General features: G+C 35.9%; 2 protein-coding genes across 4 annotated transcripts in view; both read right to left on the bottom strand.

The window, feature by feature from the left end:
- The window catches only part of LOC128999463 (protein spire-like), a 205204-nt gene extending 192994 nt beyond the window's left edge, over positions 1–12210 (bottom strand). For all 3 annotated transcript variants that reach the window (XM_054426000.1, XM_054426002.1, XM_054426001.1), the window contains exon 1: positions 11870–12210. In XM_054426000.1, coding sequence (XP_054281975.1) covers positions 11870–12140 — 271 coding nt within the window. In that variant the 5' untranslated portion in view covers positions 12141–12210. The remainder of the gene's footprint in view (positions 1–11869) is intronic.
- Positions 12211–16475: 4265 nt separating this feature from the next.
- The window catches only part of LOC128999766 (tyrosine-protein phosphatase non-receptor type 23-like), a 47964-nt gene continuing 47307 nt past the window's right edge, over positions 16476–17132 (bottom strand). Inside the window, exon 20 of the mRNA XM_054426434.1 lies at positions 16476–16713. Within this exon, the coding sequence (XP_054282409.1) occupies positions 16625–16713 (89 nt within the window). The 3' untranslated portion in view covers positions 16476–16624. The remainder of the gene's footprint in view (positions 16714–17132) is intronic.

The raw sequence follows: 17132 nt of genomic DNA, 5'->3' as shown, positions 1-17132 counted from the left end.
TCCGCTGGTCTATAATGGTGACAAATATACTAAGGAAGCATGTTTGTTTATCGATGTTGTTAAGCATGTAGAAGATTAATCATTAGCGTCAATTCTTCTTTTCCTATTCCCTCATGACGTTCCCTTTACAAAAATGTTCTTCCAAAATTGATAGCCTGTTCTTTTAGAGATCTCACAGACACGAAAATTAATACACAATGGAGTATGTTTCGCGTATGACAGGCAAAAAACTTCAATTTTGGTAACCGTGATTAACATAACCTTTTTACAACCTTTCCACCATAAACCATTGCCAAATTCTTCATCTGTCATTCAAAATCAGCCGTGTAAAATATTTCAAACGATAGCTGTCAACGCACTTCAGTTTCAAGTTACAATGCACAGGCAAAAGACACACTATGGTCACAATCAAGACGTTCCATTTCCCCTAGAGCTTCATTCATGCAGTCATTCGTTCATTCATCCTTGCAGCAGCCACTCATCCGTATCTCCTTTGTAACTGAATGTCTTCATTAGAGAATAATACAAACCGAGCCGCACCCGCGAGAATTGTCATTTGAGTCATTACAAAAGCAATAGGTCTACAATGACTCGAGGAGAATTCTGTTCACCTCCACTTCAAAAGATCCGACTCAGCAACCGATAATTTCTGATTATTTCTCGGTCCTGCTAAGTTATGACGATGAATGAACGATAAGTAATATGATTCTTTCGGTCTTGCTACCGAAATGTTTGCCGAGACACGTTCTAAAACTACCACGCGTGCTTTGGCTCAGAGGCGTCACATACTGTCAAACAATTTGGCTTGGTACATAACAAGTACCTACTCCTGTATGCCGAGTAGGATAAACTAGTCCTGATCTATTCTTATTCCCACTAGGTACAACTATCCTCGCAGCTAGAAGGTTCAGGTCAAGAGCACTGTTTCTGCAATCCTTATACGGACGTTCTACGGAAGGCCGTGCCAGATACGGTACGCGGTTCTATTCCAGTCCATATTGTAATTTTTTCTTAATTCATTGCCAGATAAACTTCATGCTTAGGTTACTAAAAGAACGTGTAGCTGGGAGAAAACACAACAAAATAGACGAATCTTTTTCTCATTACTGTATCGGAATGTGTGATGTTCGTTCCGATTTCCGAAGGAACTGTTCCCACTCCCCCTACCGTAGCACAGGCAATTCCCACCCCCACCTACCTGCCAATTAATGTCTGCTAAATACGTCGTACACGCTCCGGTTCACCCGGTAATGGTGGGAAGGAAGCTCCTAACTTAAAATTCAAGTACCTAATTGATTTATTTTTATCTACCAGACTGAGTGTAAAAAATTTACTAAACTTAAATGGTGGTTAGCGAAATGTTTCGTATGATTTGTTCTTGGTCAGTACGAGAAGAAATAGTAGTAAAAACTAGCATCGCGGATGGAGGAAATGTGAATACTCAAAATAGGAATATAGAAATATCAAATCTAAGGATCTGAGAAATAAAAGAATTACGATTTTATGAAAATTTGAGCTGAACTAGCCACCTACACATTAAAATGCATGACAAATTAACCAAAGATCAAGCAAGGGCTGCACTCAAATATAGCTCATAAACTTCCATTGCAACTGTCTGGTTTGAAGATTAATCAGGTGTTAATTAATTTTTTTAAATCTGTAAAATGAATCAATCAAGAGCCATTTTCTCTAAACATAAATACGACACATTGGGTCATTGAATTTAAAAAATTCTCGCTAAAACCGTCTCCAGTTCGAAATCAATGGGGAAACTTCCAACGGCGGTCTTGAGTATCTCTTTGGCATTCCGCGGGTGGGAAGTAGGCCTACAGGTCACCCCCCCCCTCCCACCTCCTCAGGGGCACCAAAACCGACCAAACACCTTGCAGCAGCCAAGTGACCTAACGCACGTCGCCGTTTTGTAATTAAAATGGCGACCTGTGCAAGAATGTGATTCGCACAGCTGTCTGCTGCGTTTCCCGTATGTGTTTCCATGGAGTTTGCTCAAATTCATGGTAAAAGGTTGAAATTTTAATGCAGAATGTTGTAAATATCTTAAAATATTGAGTTACTTTTTACGTAATTATTTAATAGTGTTGAAACTTCAAAATTGACTAGGGACTAGGAATGGACACGTTCAAACGGCTCCTCCAGGCTCCAGGATGAAATTTTTCTGCATCAAATCTTTCTTAATGGAAGTAGCTATTCAGGATAAAACAGCCTTTGGTCTGTGGTGACTAAAAATGATAGCTATACATCTTTTTACAGTGACAGGATACGTAACGTTGCTAGGCCCTACTGCACTTTTGGGCTTGTTTGGTGAACTATTGGCAATGTTAGAAGACAAAATAGAGGCAATATGCTCGTCTGTTGACTATGTTTATATTGGCATGTGCTTATACATAAACTAAGACGAAACTCATTTTGGGCACAAAGGCAGAAATAATTCTGTAGTTAAGTAACACCGAGGGAAAATAATAACTCTGTACATGTATACTCTTTTGATAATGAGATAATTTTCATTTTTATGGATAAAGTAAACTTTTAAATCATTTAACAGTTGATAAAAAAAGAACTGGAAAACATATTATAGGCCTCATATACAAAGTTGTACCACGTAGGTCACCAAAACTAGACGTAACTAGAACATGTAACTATGCTTTTGTGCACCCGTGCATCGATACAAACAATAGTCACACACGTGCAAACATCGCATGATTACATAGAGCAAACCTTCACGTGACATAGAGTAAGACGATGCAGAGCAAACGAAGCGACGCACGTGACCATAGAGTATGCAACTGATATTTGATATACAACTGGATCACTGGGACTGACCACAGACAATATACGTAACAGTTCTGCAAACATACGGATACTGTTTGTTTACAACAGCTGCATTTCTTAACTAGTCTTAGTATGCAAATGGTCTATTTTCCTATGAAAACCTCGATAAGAAACCTAAAAGAAGCTGGAATTTGACCTTTGACAAATAGTTTATATGTTAGATAACTGTATAAAACTTATCTTACGCCGTTGGAAATTGAACGCCGCGGCGAGAGAAAAATAAGAAAAGTGGCAACACCGCAGCACAGGCTCACTACAATCACAATGGAGTTTCTCCGCGTTGTTTGTTTCACGTTTGTTATCACTGTTATTACCATGGCAACAGGCTGGCCGGTGTGACGTTGCCAAACCAAAAGGCCTTCGAAGAGGCGATGGCAAGTGCGGTTTATTTCCCTATAGTAGTCTTAGTATGCAAATGGTCTATTTTCCTATGGGAACCTCGATAAGAAACCTAAAAGAAGCTGGAATTTGACCTTTGACAAATAGTTTTTATGTTAGATAACTGTCTAAAACTTATCTTACGCCGTTGGAACTTGAACGCCGCGGCGAGAGAAAAGTAAGAAAAGTGGCAACACCGCAGCACAGGCTCACTACAATCACATAATGGAGTTTCTCCGCGTTGTTTATGTTTCACGTTTGTTATCACTGTTATTGCCATGGCAACAGGCTGGCCGGTGCGACGTTGCCAAACCAAAAGGCCTTCGAAGAGGCGATGGCAAGTGCGGTGTATTTCCCTATAGGAAACTACTAAACGATGCTGGGAGCTAGAACTTGACCTCACTGCTACGGCGCTGGCGGCTCCACATAGGCGTATCATAACCACAGCTGTTAACAACCAGTCTTCGACGAAGGTGAACTAGTTTCCAATGTCGAGTACTTTATCGGTTTGTTAACTTTTTGTAGATTCCAGCTAGCTACCGCGTCCTGGCATTATGCTACTCTCTGCAAGTGTTCTTGATTATTTTCTCTGATAACTGTGTGTTTTGTCTCATAATAGACTCCAATAATGTTGCACTACTCGCTAACTTAGTTGCTAAAACATCCGGCATGTTTAAAACACGTCGCTTGAATTTAACCATTAGGTAATAGTCAAAGATTTTAACACTACAGTAAAATAAAAGTAGCTGTTGCCCGTCGGCTTCGATTTTGGTTTTTATTACTACGTACTATAATGACTATACGCTACTATGAACCCACTGAAGTTATGGCTTCACCGACTTCACTATTACCTAAAATTACCTTTTGCGTTGATTTTCCGTGTAATAACAGTTATTAGGGATTAAATCCATTTGTATATACCCTAACCACACCTAACCCAACTAAAAATATAATATAGGACTAGGAATACTGAGGCCAAACTAAGGGAGAAGTTCTTCATTTGAAAAATTAACAGCCTTCTACCAGTAGCTACGAACTACTCTCTTTAGGACAACCTTCCTGATGTTTTTACAAAAAATAGTAGTATATTCACGTTCTATCTCCTACCATTTAAATAGTCTAGAACCATATCTTAAACCAATTTTGCCAATGGTACAAGGTCCGTGAAGTTAGCGTATCCATATTAGCGTATCCACTTTTGATCATACCAATCGTTAGTTCATCGTTAGTTCTCGATAGTTCCCAAATTTTTTCGTTAGTTCTCAAAAAATAAAAAAGTTATAGCCGATTATAAGTGGGTACGCTAACTTCACACTTCCGGGTTCTAGCACGCACCGTTATCTGAGGAGAAATGTTTACATCTATATACCAATCGTTAGTTCTTCGTTAGTCCTCGATAGTTCCCAAATTTTTTCGTTAGTTCTCAAAAAATAAAAAAGTTATGAGGCATACAAAGTGGGTACGCTAACTTCACAATTGTACAATTTCCAGCGGGAACAGTTTTTTTACTATAAATGCCTATATCTATATACCAATCGTTAGTTCTTCGTTAGTTCTCGATAGTTCTCCAATATTTACGTTAGTTCTCAAAAAATAAAAAAGCTAGGAGGCATACAAAGTGGGTACGCTAACTTCACAACTATACAATTTCCAGCGGGCACCGTTTTCTGACTATAAATGCTTATATCTATACACCAATCGTTAGTTCTTCGTTAGTTCTCGATAGTTCTCCAATATTTACGTTAGTTCTCAAAAAATAAAAAAGTTACGAAGCATAAAAAGTGGGTACGCCAACTTCACAATTATAGAATTTCCAGCGGGCACAGTTTTTTTACTATAAATGCCTATATCTATATACCAATCGTTAGTTCTTCGTTAGTTCTCGATAGTTCTCCAATATTTACGTTAGTTCTCAAAAAATAAAAAAAAGATAAGAGGCAAACAAAGTGGGTACGCCAACTTCACAATTATAGAATTTCCAGCGGGCACAGTTTTTTTACTATAAATACCTATATCTATATACCAATCGTTAGTTCTTCGTTAGTTCTCGATAGTTCTCCAATATTTACGTTAGTTCTCAAAAAATAAAAAAGTTATGAGGCATACAAAGTGGGTACGCTAACTTCACAATTGTACAATTTCCAGCGGGAACAGTTTTTTTACTATAAATGCCTATATCTATATACCAATCGTTAGTTCTTCGTTAGTTCTCGATAGTTCTCCAATATTTACGTTAGTTCTCAAAAAATAAAAAAGCTAGGAGGCATACAAAGTGGGTACGCTAACTTCACAACTATACAATTTCCAGCGGGCACCGTTTTCTGACTATAAATGCTTATATCTATACACCAATCGTTAGTTCTTCGTTAGTTCTCGATAGTTCTCCAATATTTACGTTAGTTCTCAAAAAATAAAAAAGTTACGAAGCATAAAAAGTGGGTACGCCAACTTCACAATTATAGAATTTCCAGCGGGCACAGTTTTTTTACTATAAATGCCTATATCTATATACCAATCGTTAGTTCTTCGTTAGTTCTCGATAGTTCTCCAATATTTACGTTAGTTCTCAAAAAATAAAAAAAAGATAAGAGGCAAACAAAGTGGGTACGCCAACTTCACAATTATAGAATTTCCAGCGGGCACAGTTTTTTTACTATAAATACCTATATCTATATACCAATCGTTAGTTCTTCGTTAGTTCTCGATAGTTCTCCAATATTTACGTTAGTTCTCAAAAAATAAAAAAATTACGAAGCATAAAAAGTGGGTACGCCAACTTCACAATTATAGAATTTCCAGCGGGCACAGTTTTTTTACTATAAATGCCTATATCTATATACCAATCGTTAGTTCTTCGTTAGTTCTCGATAGTTCTCCAATATTTACGTTAGTTCTCAAAAAATAAAAAAGATAAGAGGCAAACAAAGTGGGTACGCCAACTTCACAATTATAGAATTTCCAGCGGGCACAGTTTTTTTACTATAAATACCTATATCTATATACCAATCGTTAGTTCTTCGTTAGTTCTCGATAGTTCTGTAATATTTACGTTAGTTCTCAAAAAAATAAAAAGTTACGAGGCGTACAAAGTGAGTACGCTGACTTCAAAATTATAAAATTTCCAGCGGGCACCGTTTTCTGACTAAAAACGCTTATATCTATTTGCCAATTTTTAGTTCTTCGTTATTACTTGTTAGTTCCCCAATATTATTACTAGTTCTTAAAAAATAAAAAGGCTATAAGGTCTTAAACGTGGTTATGCCAACCTCACACCCAAATCATTCCTAGCGTGCACCCTTGTCTGACTAAAAGTGCCTATATCCTAATATTAATCGTAAGATCTTGATAGCTCACCGATTTTTTTTTGTTAGTTCTAAAAAAGTTAAATAAATAGACGTATAGCCAGTAATGAATAGATAAACTTTTTTAATACTTCTGATTTCCAGCGCGCACCTTCATTCAACGAAAAATGCTTACAGTATACTACTATACAACTAAATAAATATTGTCTCGACCCCACCATACCCAATACGCCATGCTAGTAATGTGTTGTACACATTTATTCCATCCACCACTCCAGTCTCCAGTTTGTTCAAGTCCGTATGACCTTCCAGTATATAAATATAAGACGATTGGTATATAAATATAAGCATTTTTATTTAGAAAACTGTGCCCGCTGGAAATTCTATAATTGTGATGTTGGCATACCCACTTTTTATGCTTCGTAACTTTTTTATTTTTTGAGAACTAACGTAAATATTGGAGAACTATCGAGAACTAACGAAGAACTAACGATTGGTATATAAATATAAGCATTTTTATTTAGAAAACTGTGCCCGCTGGAAATTCTATAATTGTGATGTTGGCATACCCACTTTTTATGCTTCGTAACTTTTTATTTTTTGAGAACTATCGTAAATATTAGGGAACTATCGAGAACTAACGAAGAACTAACGATTGGTATATAAATATAAGCATTTTTATTTAGAAAACTGTGCCCGCTGGAAATTCTATAATTGTGAAGTTGGCGTACCCACTTTTTATGCTTCGTAACTTTTTCATTTTTTGAGAACTAACGCAAATATTGGAGAACTATCGAGAACTATCCAAGAACTAACGATTGGTATATAGATATAAGCATGTATAGTCAGAAAACGGTGCCCGCTGGAAATTGTATAGTTGTGAAGTTAGCGTACCCACTTTGTATGGCTTGTAGCTTTTTTATTTTTTGAGAACTAACGTAAATATTGGAGAACTATCGAGAACTAACGAAGAACTAACGATTGGTGTATAGATATAAGCATTTATAGTCAGAAAACGGTGCCCGCTGGAAATTGTATAGTTGTGAAGTTAGCGTACCCACTTTGTATGCCTCCTAGCTTTTTTATTTTTTGAGAACTAGCGTAAATATTGGAGAACTATCGAGAACTAACGAAGAACTAACGATTGGTGTATAGATATAAGCATTTATAGTCAGAAAACGGTGCCCGCTGGAAATTGTATAGTTGTGAAGTTAGCGTACCCACTTTGTATGCCTCCTAGCTTTTTTATTTTTTGAGAACTAACGTAAATATTGGAGAACTATCGAGAACTAACGAAGAACTAACGATTGGTATATAGATATAGGCATTTATAGTAAAAAAACTGTTCCCGCTGGAAATTGTACAATTGTGAAGTTAGCGTACCCACTTTGTATGCCTCATAACTTTTTTATTTTTTGAGAACTAACGAAAAAATTTGGGAACTATCGAGGACTAACGAAGAACTAACGATTGGTATATAGATGTAAACATTTCTCCTCAGAATACGGCCCGTGCTAGAACCCGGAAGTGTGAAGTTAGCGTACCCACTTATAATCGGCTATAACTTTTTTATTTTTTGAGAACTAACGAAAAAATTTGGGAACTATCGAGAACTAACGATGAACTAACGATTTGTATGATCAAAAGTGGATACGCTAATATGGGTACGCCAACTTCACTGACCTAATGGTACAGTTGTTTTTCTAAAAACCTTACTAAAAAGTATTAGATAGACTATCTCAAAGTAGAAAAGCATAAAAACCTTAATTTTGTGACATTATGTTCTCTGTGGCCGTCTCGACATGCTCCTGATTTCATATTATTGCAAAAGACTGTTGAAAAAGAACACTGCACATCATTGAAAAATGAAATAAATAGAACAGTTTGTTTTGACATGGATCAAAATGTAAACAAACCATTTGATCAGCTGTTATGATCTTGGTCAGCTGCGAATTGGCTGAGTAACGCAGGTTTGCTATTATAATTTATCTCATCTCTGTATTGATTTTTAACGAAAATTATTACTATGATACAACAAATTTAACAACGGTTTGGCATGCTAATGGTAACTTAACACTGAAATAATGATTTAGAATGGAAAATGTCTAATGTTTATTTAGGGGTTACCGGTTTTATTTGGCACGTTTCGGAAGATATAGCATGAGCAATAACTCCTAAAATGTAAAAAGTGCGTACCTTGTAGAATATGTTTTAACCACTTTTTATTTAATGACGTACCTATATATTTTTATTTTAAAAAATGTGCTTCTCTTTAATGAAATAAAAGGTTTAATAAACGTGATTTAAAGTGAACTGCCTTGTTTTAAGGCACACACATGAGGGAGAAGTCAATTTTGAAAGTTTTTACTTTAAATTGATTTTAAACTGGAAAACAGTTGAGATAGAAAATAACTTTAAATACAAAACTTGTAGATAATTTAGTTATGCAATATTGATTTTCTATAAGATTTAATATCTAACAAGTGTTAGGCGTAATTGTGTTAAACGTATTTCTACAGCCACATCAAACGATTAACATTAGCTTACCAAGATTCCAATGAATCCAGCGGCGTTAAGGCATTTTATCATTTTATTTAAAATAATTGTTGCTTCATAATAATGTTGTTTTTGAACATTCTTTAGCGTATGTACTTTTAAAAATTTTAAAGTACATTCGTCCAAGAAAATATAAAAATCTTGTGTTACTTAATAAAATATAAAGTAATTAACCTTCTTATTTCCTTTATACAAGTTACGGGGTTGAAAGTAACCCAGCAACTCAGCTAAATTTACATAATATAATGAATCAACAACATGACCAAAAAATGTACAATTTTTATAGTTCAGGATATCAGCTACTGGGAATTCCTCAAAGTTAACAGATAGGAACGGCCTTGATGAAGAGATCGAAGCCGTTACCATGGCAACCAAGCCAGCACCTCACGCCTGATCCTCATGTTGAACCCTACGTTACCCTTGAACTTATAGGCCTGTTGAACGTAAAGGTGAATAATTTTAGTGGACAAACAAACAATTGTTAAAAATAATATGTTTCGTAACAAATTTAAACCGCTAGACTCAAACACTCCTTTCAGCTTACTTACTCTAATTACAGTGTAAACTATTGAATGTAATGTTCTGTTGACAGATAACCCAACAAGTGTACAGCTTTTTTATTAAGTTTTCTAAGTTTGTAAATACGAGCTCCAAAACCTGACAGTAAACATCTAGGCATACATTGATTGTGCTGCTTGCAGAATAAAATAGGCTACCTACAATTTTTATTATAGAGTAGCTTAAACACATATGTTTATTTTACTTTTAGAAAAAAGCTTCCGGGTTGAATTTTTTGTAAGCAAAAATTACGTGATGCTAGCAGTAGAATAAGGATTTCACACTTTGAAAACTAGCAGACATTCGACTTTACCCACAATAATGATTCTTCAAAGTAGCCATAGGAATCTATAATCCTTTTTCATCATCGTTGTCATCGGTATTTATGTAGGCTACAGTATAGACTCTTCAAATTGCATATAGCATACAATTTGGTATTGCGTCAAAGATCACTTAACATGTAGCAAGATATTATGATTGCTGTTTATCAAATGAATACAAAGAACAATAAAACAAACAATTGTTCATAAGTTAACTGAACTCCAATCTAGAACTCGTAACCACTGTGAAATGACAAGCGTGTTCTTGGCCAAACACTAAACAATTTCAACAAACGCGCTTAAAAAACATCCAAAATCTTGAAAGACATGACTTGCCACCCGATGGTCAAGAATGCTTGAGCGGATGTAGGCCTAATTTATAACCTAGGTCGTGGGAAGATGCGGGGTCTGCGAGGTGTGAACAGTCAGGGTGGTTCGGAGAATCGGGGGCGAAGGAACAGGTGCGGACCCTAGGACAGGTGGTGCCGGAGAGTAGCGGGAAGGAACCGTTGGGGTGGAAGGCGAAAAGGCTCAATCACCCAGAGCATTCCTTAGATGGGGAATGTCTTTGATAAGAACCAATTTCAACGAGAAGGATGATGTGTGTTCAGAGAAATAAGGTAGGTCACATCGTTTTGTTAATTTTAAATTTCTAGATTTTGCAGTTTTGTTAATCAGATGGGTAAAATCAGCTTGAATAACATAGAACTAGCTTTAAAAAATTTAACTTGCAAGCATTTTAGCAAATTTGCCATATACACTAAGTGCTTACTCTAAACAAAATCAAAAAAATGTAAATTTAAAATTTTTATGTTAATCTCGTTGAGAATAATTTAACTGTTGAAGTTTGGTTGTTGATGGATATATCTTGATCGAATTGGGTGAGTTTGTTTATTTCATACTTTAAGCTATCAAAATTCAAAAAAACACTCCTTATTACCTTATCTGTGTCATTAAACCTAAGTACTTATTAAAATTCATGTTATTTATTTAGGAAATAAATCTGACTATGGGAATATTTTAGTTGAAATCCAGCCAAGTGGGACTAAATGGAAATTCGCAAAGTCTGCAGGTTTGTTGCGGCGAGGGTATCGTCATGAGCTCGTAGTTTTGTCAATGAGTTTGTTGCGTGCTGTGCATACTGTAAATAGTTTTAAATCCATAAAAAATAATGTTGTATATCCAGTTAAAAACAAATACACATGAGCTAAAGTCATTGGTAAATAATCTTAATCTAACCCAGGTACTCGACCCGAATTTACAATGTGTTTTTGCCTTTAACACTTCAATTGGACAATCTATGTTTAAATTTGTGTAACTCAAGTCACTCAGTAGCTCTTAATTGTTAACAATAAGTTCATTGTTGACAATGCCCGATTGTCATTGCGCTGTTTACTGTATTAATCAATAAAACATAATCCATAGCATAATCTAGTACAAGTACTCAAAGCCTATTTCTAGTGCATAGCGTCAATGACAACCAATTACAATGGCATTTTAATTTAGGGACCAGCTGAAATAGTCAACACCTGACAGATAAACATTTGTTTGTTTATTTACTTTTACTAAATTTTAGGTTAAAGCTTGGAAAGTACTATGTTTCTATTCGCTAAACTGAAAATCATTCTGTAACTTATTTGAATGAAGGATTAAATGAATGGCGAGTGGAATGAGTTGATCGCACAACGAAGAATCTGAAACAGCTGAGTTGAGTATTGATTTACGCTCACTTCAAGTCCACGTAACCTACATTACGCTCGTTATCACTCAAGGGGCAAATTCCGTTTCAATTGCTCACAAGTCGCAAAACAATGCCATAATAAACACAACGCTTTAATATAATGTGCAAAGCTTAAGATACAGCGTAATTTTAATAAACTTTAAGATTATGGTTTGAAGTTTGCCTACCTTGATCATGTTTTCCTTCAGATAATATACTCTCCGAATGCACATGTCCATCCCGATGCAACAACACTTGATCCAATTCCGTCACCACACGACACTTGGCCCTTTCGGTTTGCAGGGCATTTTTAAAACAAATCGCGCACTGAAAACACAACGCCCAAGCGTGTTCTTCGTTTATTGGGGCGTTGAACGAAATTAAAATATCTAGCAAAGACACACAACCTTTCCCGCTAAGCCGGCATTTAGACCGCACTTCCACGTCGGCTGCCATCATACCTTCGGCAATCAACGAACATCACTGGCTAACTGGGGAAAGAGGAACTACTGGCCTATCAGCCGCAGCCGCCGAGCAAGCACTGGGCTCTGGGATACGAACACAACAATGCAACGTACTGCGGCACGGCGCGCAGTAAATAGTTCCGCTGCTCACCGCTAGAATGCGTTACACGTTTGGACCTGTAGAATTAATTTTGGATTCTTGAAATTGAAAATGTTATATTTTTTTCTCGGGCTAGGCTGATTAGTCATTTTATAAGCGTAACTAGGATGACCGTAAGGGGGTTACACCGGGGGGGGGGGGGCTGGTGGAATGGAAAACCCCCCCCAGGGAAAGGGGGTTCGGGAAAATTTTTGAAAATTAGATCTGTAAATTCATGGTTTTCCATACCACCAGCCCCCCCCCCGGTGTAACCCCCTTACGGTCATCCTAGTTACGCTTATAAAATGACTAATCAGCCTCGTCAGCCTAGCCCGAGAAAAAAATATAACATTTTTAGTTTTCATTGAAATGGTGACCACACCAAGTAGGTATTTTAAGCCAAGTATGAATGGAGATAAGTGTAGGATGAGTGACACGATCGTGTAGTCTTGTTAGTGACTAAGGCAGACATATTCCTTAGCTGTTAATTAATAATAGACCATAAAGATAATGGAAACTAACAAAATATATAGAACAAAAACAGTTAATTAACAAAATTACGTTTTAAGTTAAAGGGGGGGGGGGAGGTTAAGCTCCCCTGGATATGGATTTACGCTTTTTTGAAAGTATAAAAGTGGTATATTATAAAAGTTTTTCTCCATCACTACTAAGGGTTCCTTAATCTTTTAAGACTGGAATATTATTAAAGTGGAACTGTAACTATCCTATTTCTTGCAAACAAAATATCCCCTCTTCATTACAATCCTACTGACCAAGCAATTTCCAAAATTATGATTCAAACTGGTTAAAATCAAAATCAAAATCTTCGGTGTGAAAATATACACTTTGGTTCACGCCCAATATTAATAATGTACTGTAATTTGAATCGATGAGTACAGTAAAGTATATCCATAGATAAAAGGAGTATAGGACACAGTATATCTGCGAGGTGCTTTCGAATTAACTATGAATTTTAAAAGAAATCAAAGGTTTTTAGTGAAAATATAAAATTGGACAATTTTAACGGTAATCACATTGATTTTTTTTTTTAAATATTAACGCAAATGGGAACATAGCTCTGAATGCTGATTTTTGGGGCACAGACCCCCCCCCCCCTCACAAAATATTAACTAACTACACAGCTAATGAGAACGCCCTTTGCTATTTTTGGTCTTGTTTGCCCCAATATTAAAGTATTTTCATTTTAACTTTCAGATTTCATTCTGAAAAGTTACGGATTATGATTATAGTTACTCCGGTAGCGCACAACGACACTCAATAACGCCTTGAATGCAGACTAAACACTACCGTGTACACTACTATAGGCAGCACAGTATTCTCAGACTGAAGGCTGTTTTAGACCGAGACTATTTCTAACAGGCAATGCAGGTTTTTAGAATGTGATGCTGATTGCTGAAGTGTTCAAAATATCAAAATTGTAATAGCACTATTTGTTTTTAACTTTGTCATTTTTTAATATTTTTTTGTCCGTTCTATGGGTTCAGATTGCTTCCAAAATAGGGGTTTTATCTGATCTATGTTATTATTTGAGGCATGTTAGATTTTGATCGCTTGAAGGTTGAGTAATTTTCTTGACTTGAAGCTCTGTGAGGTCCCAGCTCGAGTGCACGTTGAGTGAGTGACTGAGTGATAGGACGCAAATCGACGTTTTTTAGTCGGATAAAAAGTAGAGAGAATATCTTTAATCCAAGTAAAATCTTGTACCCTATAGAAAACCTTTTATTAAAATCAATTTGCATTATTATTTAAGTTACTTTATTTTAATGAAACTCTTGAACATTTTATTTAAAATAGCAGCAAAGTTTTTGATCATCTCCAGGAACCATAGCATCATAATTTTTGCTAACCAACAATATTTTTATCTCCAGATTTTACTATCTATAGTTCGGCCGCTTAGAAAACGACCTGCATGCTAATGCTAAACCAATGCTGAAGGAGGTAGTTTTCTAAGCGGCCGACCTATAGATTTATTTACATGTATTTCTTATGGAAGGAGTATTTTAATAAGATATTAATTAAATAAGTAATAACTCGTAATCTGTTTAACCAAAATAAACACATTATATTTTCTTTTTCATTCTATTCTTTTTCATCATATTCATTACATTTTCTTCTGGAAAATTTAATCTTCTTCAATTTTATAATTTAGTATAGTTTACAAAAGTTGATAGTTTTCAAGACATAATCAAAAAATCTGTACCTTTACCCCCCCCCCTTTCACCCCTCCACCCCCTGGCTCACCACCTAGTAGTGAAAACTTACTATCGATAGTTTAAAAATATCGATAGTGGGTCGATAGTATTGGACTATCAATAGTTTTTGTTTACGTTAAATTATGTAAAAAAATCATTTTCTGTTACTCTCACATTTCATTGTTTGTCTGTTAATGCATACCTATTGTTAATATTATAGCCTAAGTTTTTTTTCAAAGTTAATTGTAGAAAAACTTTACAGAAAAGTACCTTCTTAAACATTTGAAAGAGGGGGCATTTGCTAATTCACTACCGGACTAATGGGTACATTTGCCTTATGGATTTTAGCATGGATTAAAGAGTAGACACCGGCATACGGTAAAAAATTCTCTTGTCATTTCTTTTTATTATTAATTTAACAACTATTTTATACTCACATTTTTTTCCTAAACTACCGGTGCATGAAAATGATCACATTCCATAGCTGTAAACAGTACGCAAAATAGCCCATTCCCGCTCGCTAATCAGCTGATTTCACAGTTAGCGTTTCTGCACCAACCACAGTCGCAGATCTGATATGTTAACTTAGTTAACAATCGATAAGCAAATCAAATAACCTTAGAAATGCAGATGCAACCTAAATGAAATTTTTATATACTTCTAAAAAGTTAATCCGTGTGATAGGCTACTATGAAATAATTATGGTGGTAGGAAGAATCATAATTGCCACTCTTGAAATATGGCCGCAGTTCGTGAGCGGTAATGACGTATTTTGCCTCAATACACAATTAGGCATTTCCTTTAATTTTTTACTAACTAAACCTTATTTTTCCTGCTGTTCGTCTAAAACCATTGACTCTGTAGGTATATATAGTCAATGCTAAAACTTATTGTTATTTTATACCAATGTTATATTTTGGAAAAGAAAAAATCATAAAGGAGGCACCAGTACGTCACTCACAAATTGTTAAAATTAATAATCTGATACAGCTTTATCTTCGACTAGATAGAAACCATTGATTAAACCCATGCAGGAAGGATATACAATATTATATGCATTAAAACTCCATTTGAGTAACTATCGATAGTTTTTAAAAAACTATCGAAAAATATCGATAGTAAGTTTTCACTACCACCTAGGAGTCAGGACTTTTGGTATGTTAAAACCCTAAGCCCCCGGAACAAGTTTCTGAAGGAATCGCTTAGTTACCTGCTCGCGCACTGTACACCTCATTCCTTGACTGGACTACCTCTCCTATTGGTTACTCTGCCAGTTTGGGAGCATTGTTCCTTATTGGATTCTAAAACCAAGTGGGACTTTGGACACGAGATTTTGAGATGCTTCTTTATACTTTTCAAAATGGTTTCCCCATGTTAATGTTGTGGCCAATTTTAGAATACAAATTAACATAGGTGTTGAATTGGGCTGCCGACAAAGTGCAAAGTGTGCTGATGGAAATTACCGATTTAGGTTAATCATCTGTTTAACCCGGCAAAACTGAAACGAAAATGTATGATAAATTATGTCACCTCTAGTGTTACATGTATTATTTTATTACAGATACAGGAAGTAAGGAAGCAAATTGAATTTTGACACTATTCTATGGGTGGAATTTTGTATAGGCTGTGCTGTGATGCAGGCGAAGTACTCTGAGGGATTAACGTCCCTTCCACCAACCAGACAAACTCGCCAGCCCTACCTACTCTACGGCACGTGACCCATGTGTCTGTGTCTGTGTGTGAGTGAGGGCTGTAATCCCTTAGAGTCCTTCACCCACCTCAAGGACTGTAGTACAAATTTGGCTACAGCTAATCCTTATACATGGGATATCAACTTCAGTATTTTAAATTCAATTATATTGATATTACCTAAAAAATACCAGCCTCTCGGTTTTAACTTATCTCCTTTAGTTTTTTGAGACTGAAAAATAAAACACGACACATACAACAAATTAAGGGTGTAAATAAACAGTCGGGATTAAGATTAAACTTTATTAAACTGTAAATATGAATAAGTTAATAAAACTAAAAGATACTTTTTAACAATACTTATAACTCACAAATAAGCAATCGATAGTCATAGAAATATTTAATAAACAATATAAAATCACTGTTGTAGGAATATAACTACTTGGGTCTCTTGAGAGACCAAAGGGGGTCAAGTTGACTGAGAGGATCTGAAGAGTTGGAGGCAGCTGCTTCTGAGGAACTACCTTCTGTAACAGAAACCCAACGAGTAGAGTGATTAGATGGAGGCAAATGTGTTTAGTAATATTATTAACCCTCCGAGTGTTATTTGTCGAAGCTTCGACACATAACACACTTTGTGTAGTGTTTTGTGTCGAAGCTTCGACTCACAAACACTGTTTACGGCGAAGGCTCTATGACTGACAAAATCGGATTGAACTGGATCGAGTTAGGTATCGTTTTATTTGGCACATTCTAAGCTTTCTTCCTAGGTCTGTCTCTAAGCGCTTTTTTTTCTCGAGCCGATCATAATTGTAGCAGACAGATGACGTGCGTATTTGTAAACAGCTTGGTTAACCTCGCACCGATGACTGATGTGTTTTATTACATTTATAATTTTTTTAGTGTTAAAAATCAAAAGTAGTGATATACGTGGTGCATTATAAGA

This window comes from Macrosteles quadrilineatus, unplaced genomic scaffold (genome assembly GCF_028750875.1).
Source record: "Macrosteles quadrilineatus isolate MER2022 unplaced genomic scaffold, UCM_ALF_1.0 Scaffold_8__2_contigs__length_117827958, whole genome shotgun sequence".
NCBI lineage: Eukaryota > Metazoa > Arthropoda > Insecta > Hemiptera > Cicadellidae > Macrosteles > Macrosteles quadrilineatus.
This window is presented reverse-complemented; position numbering and strand designations above follow the sequence as displayed.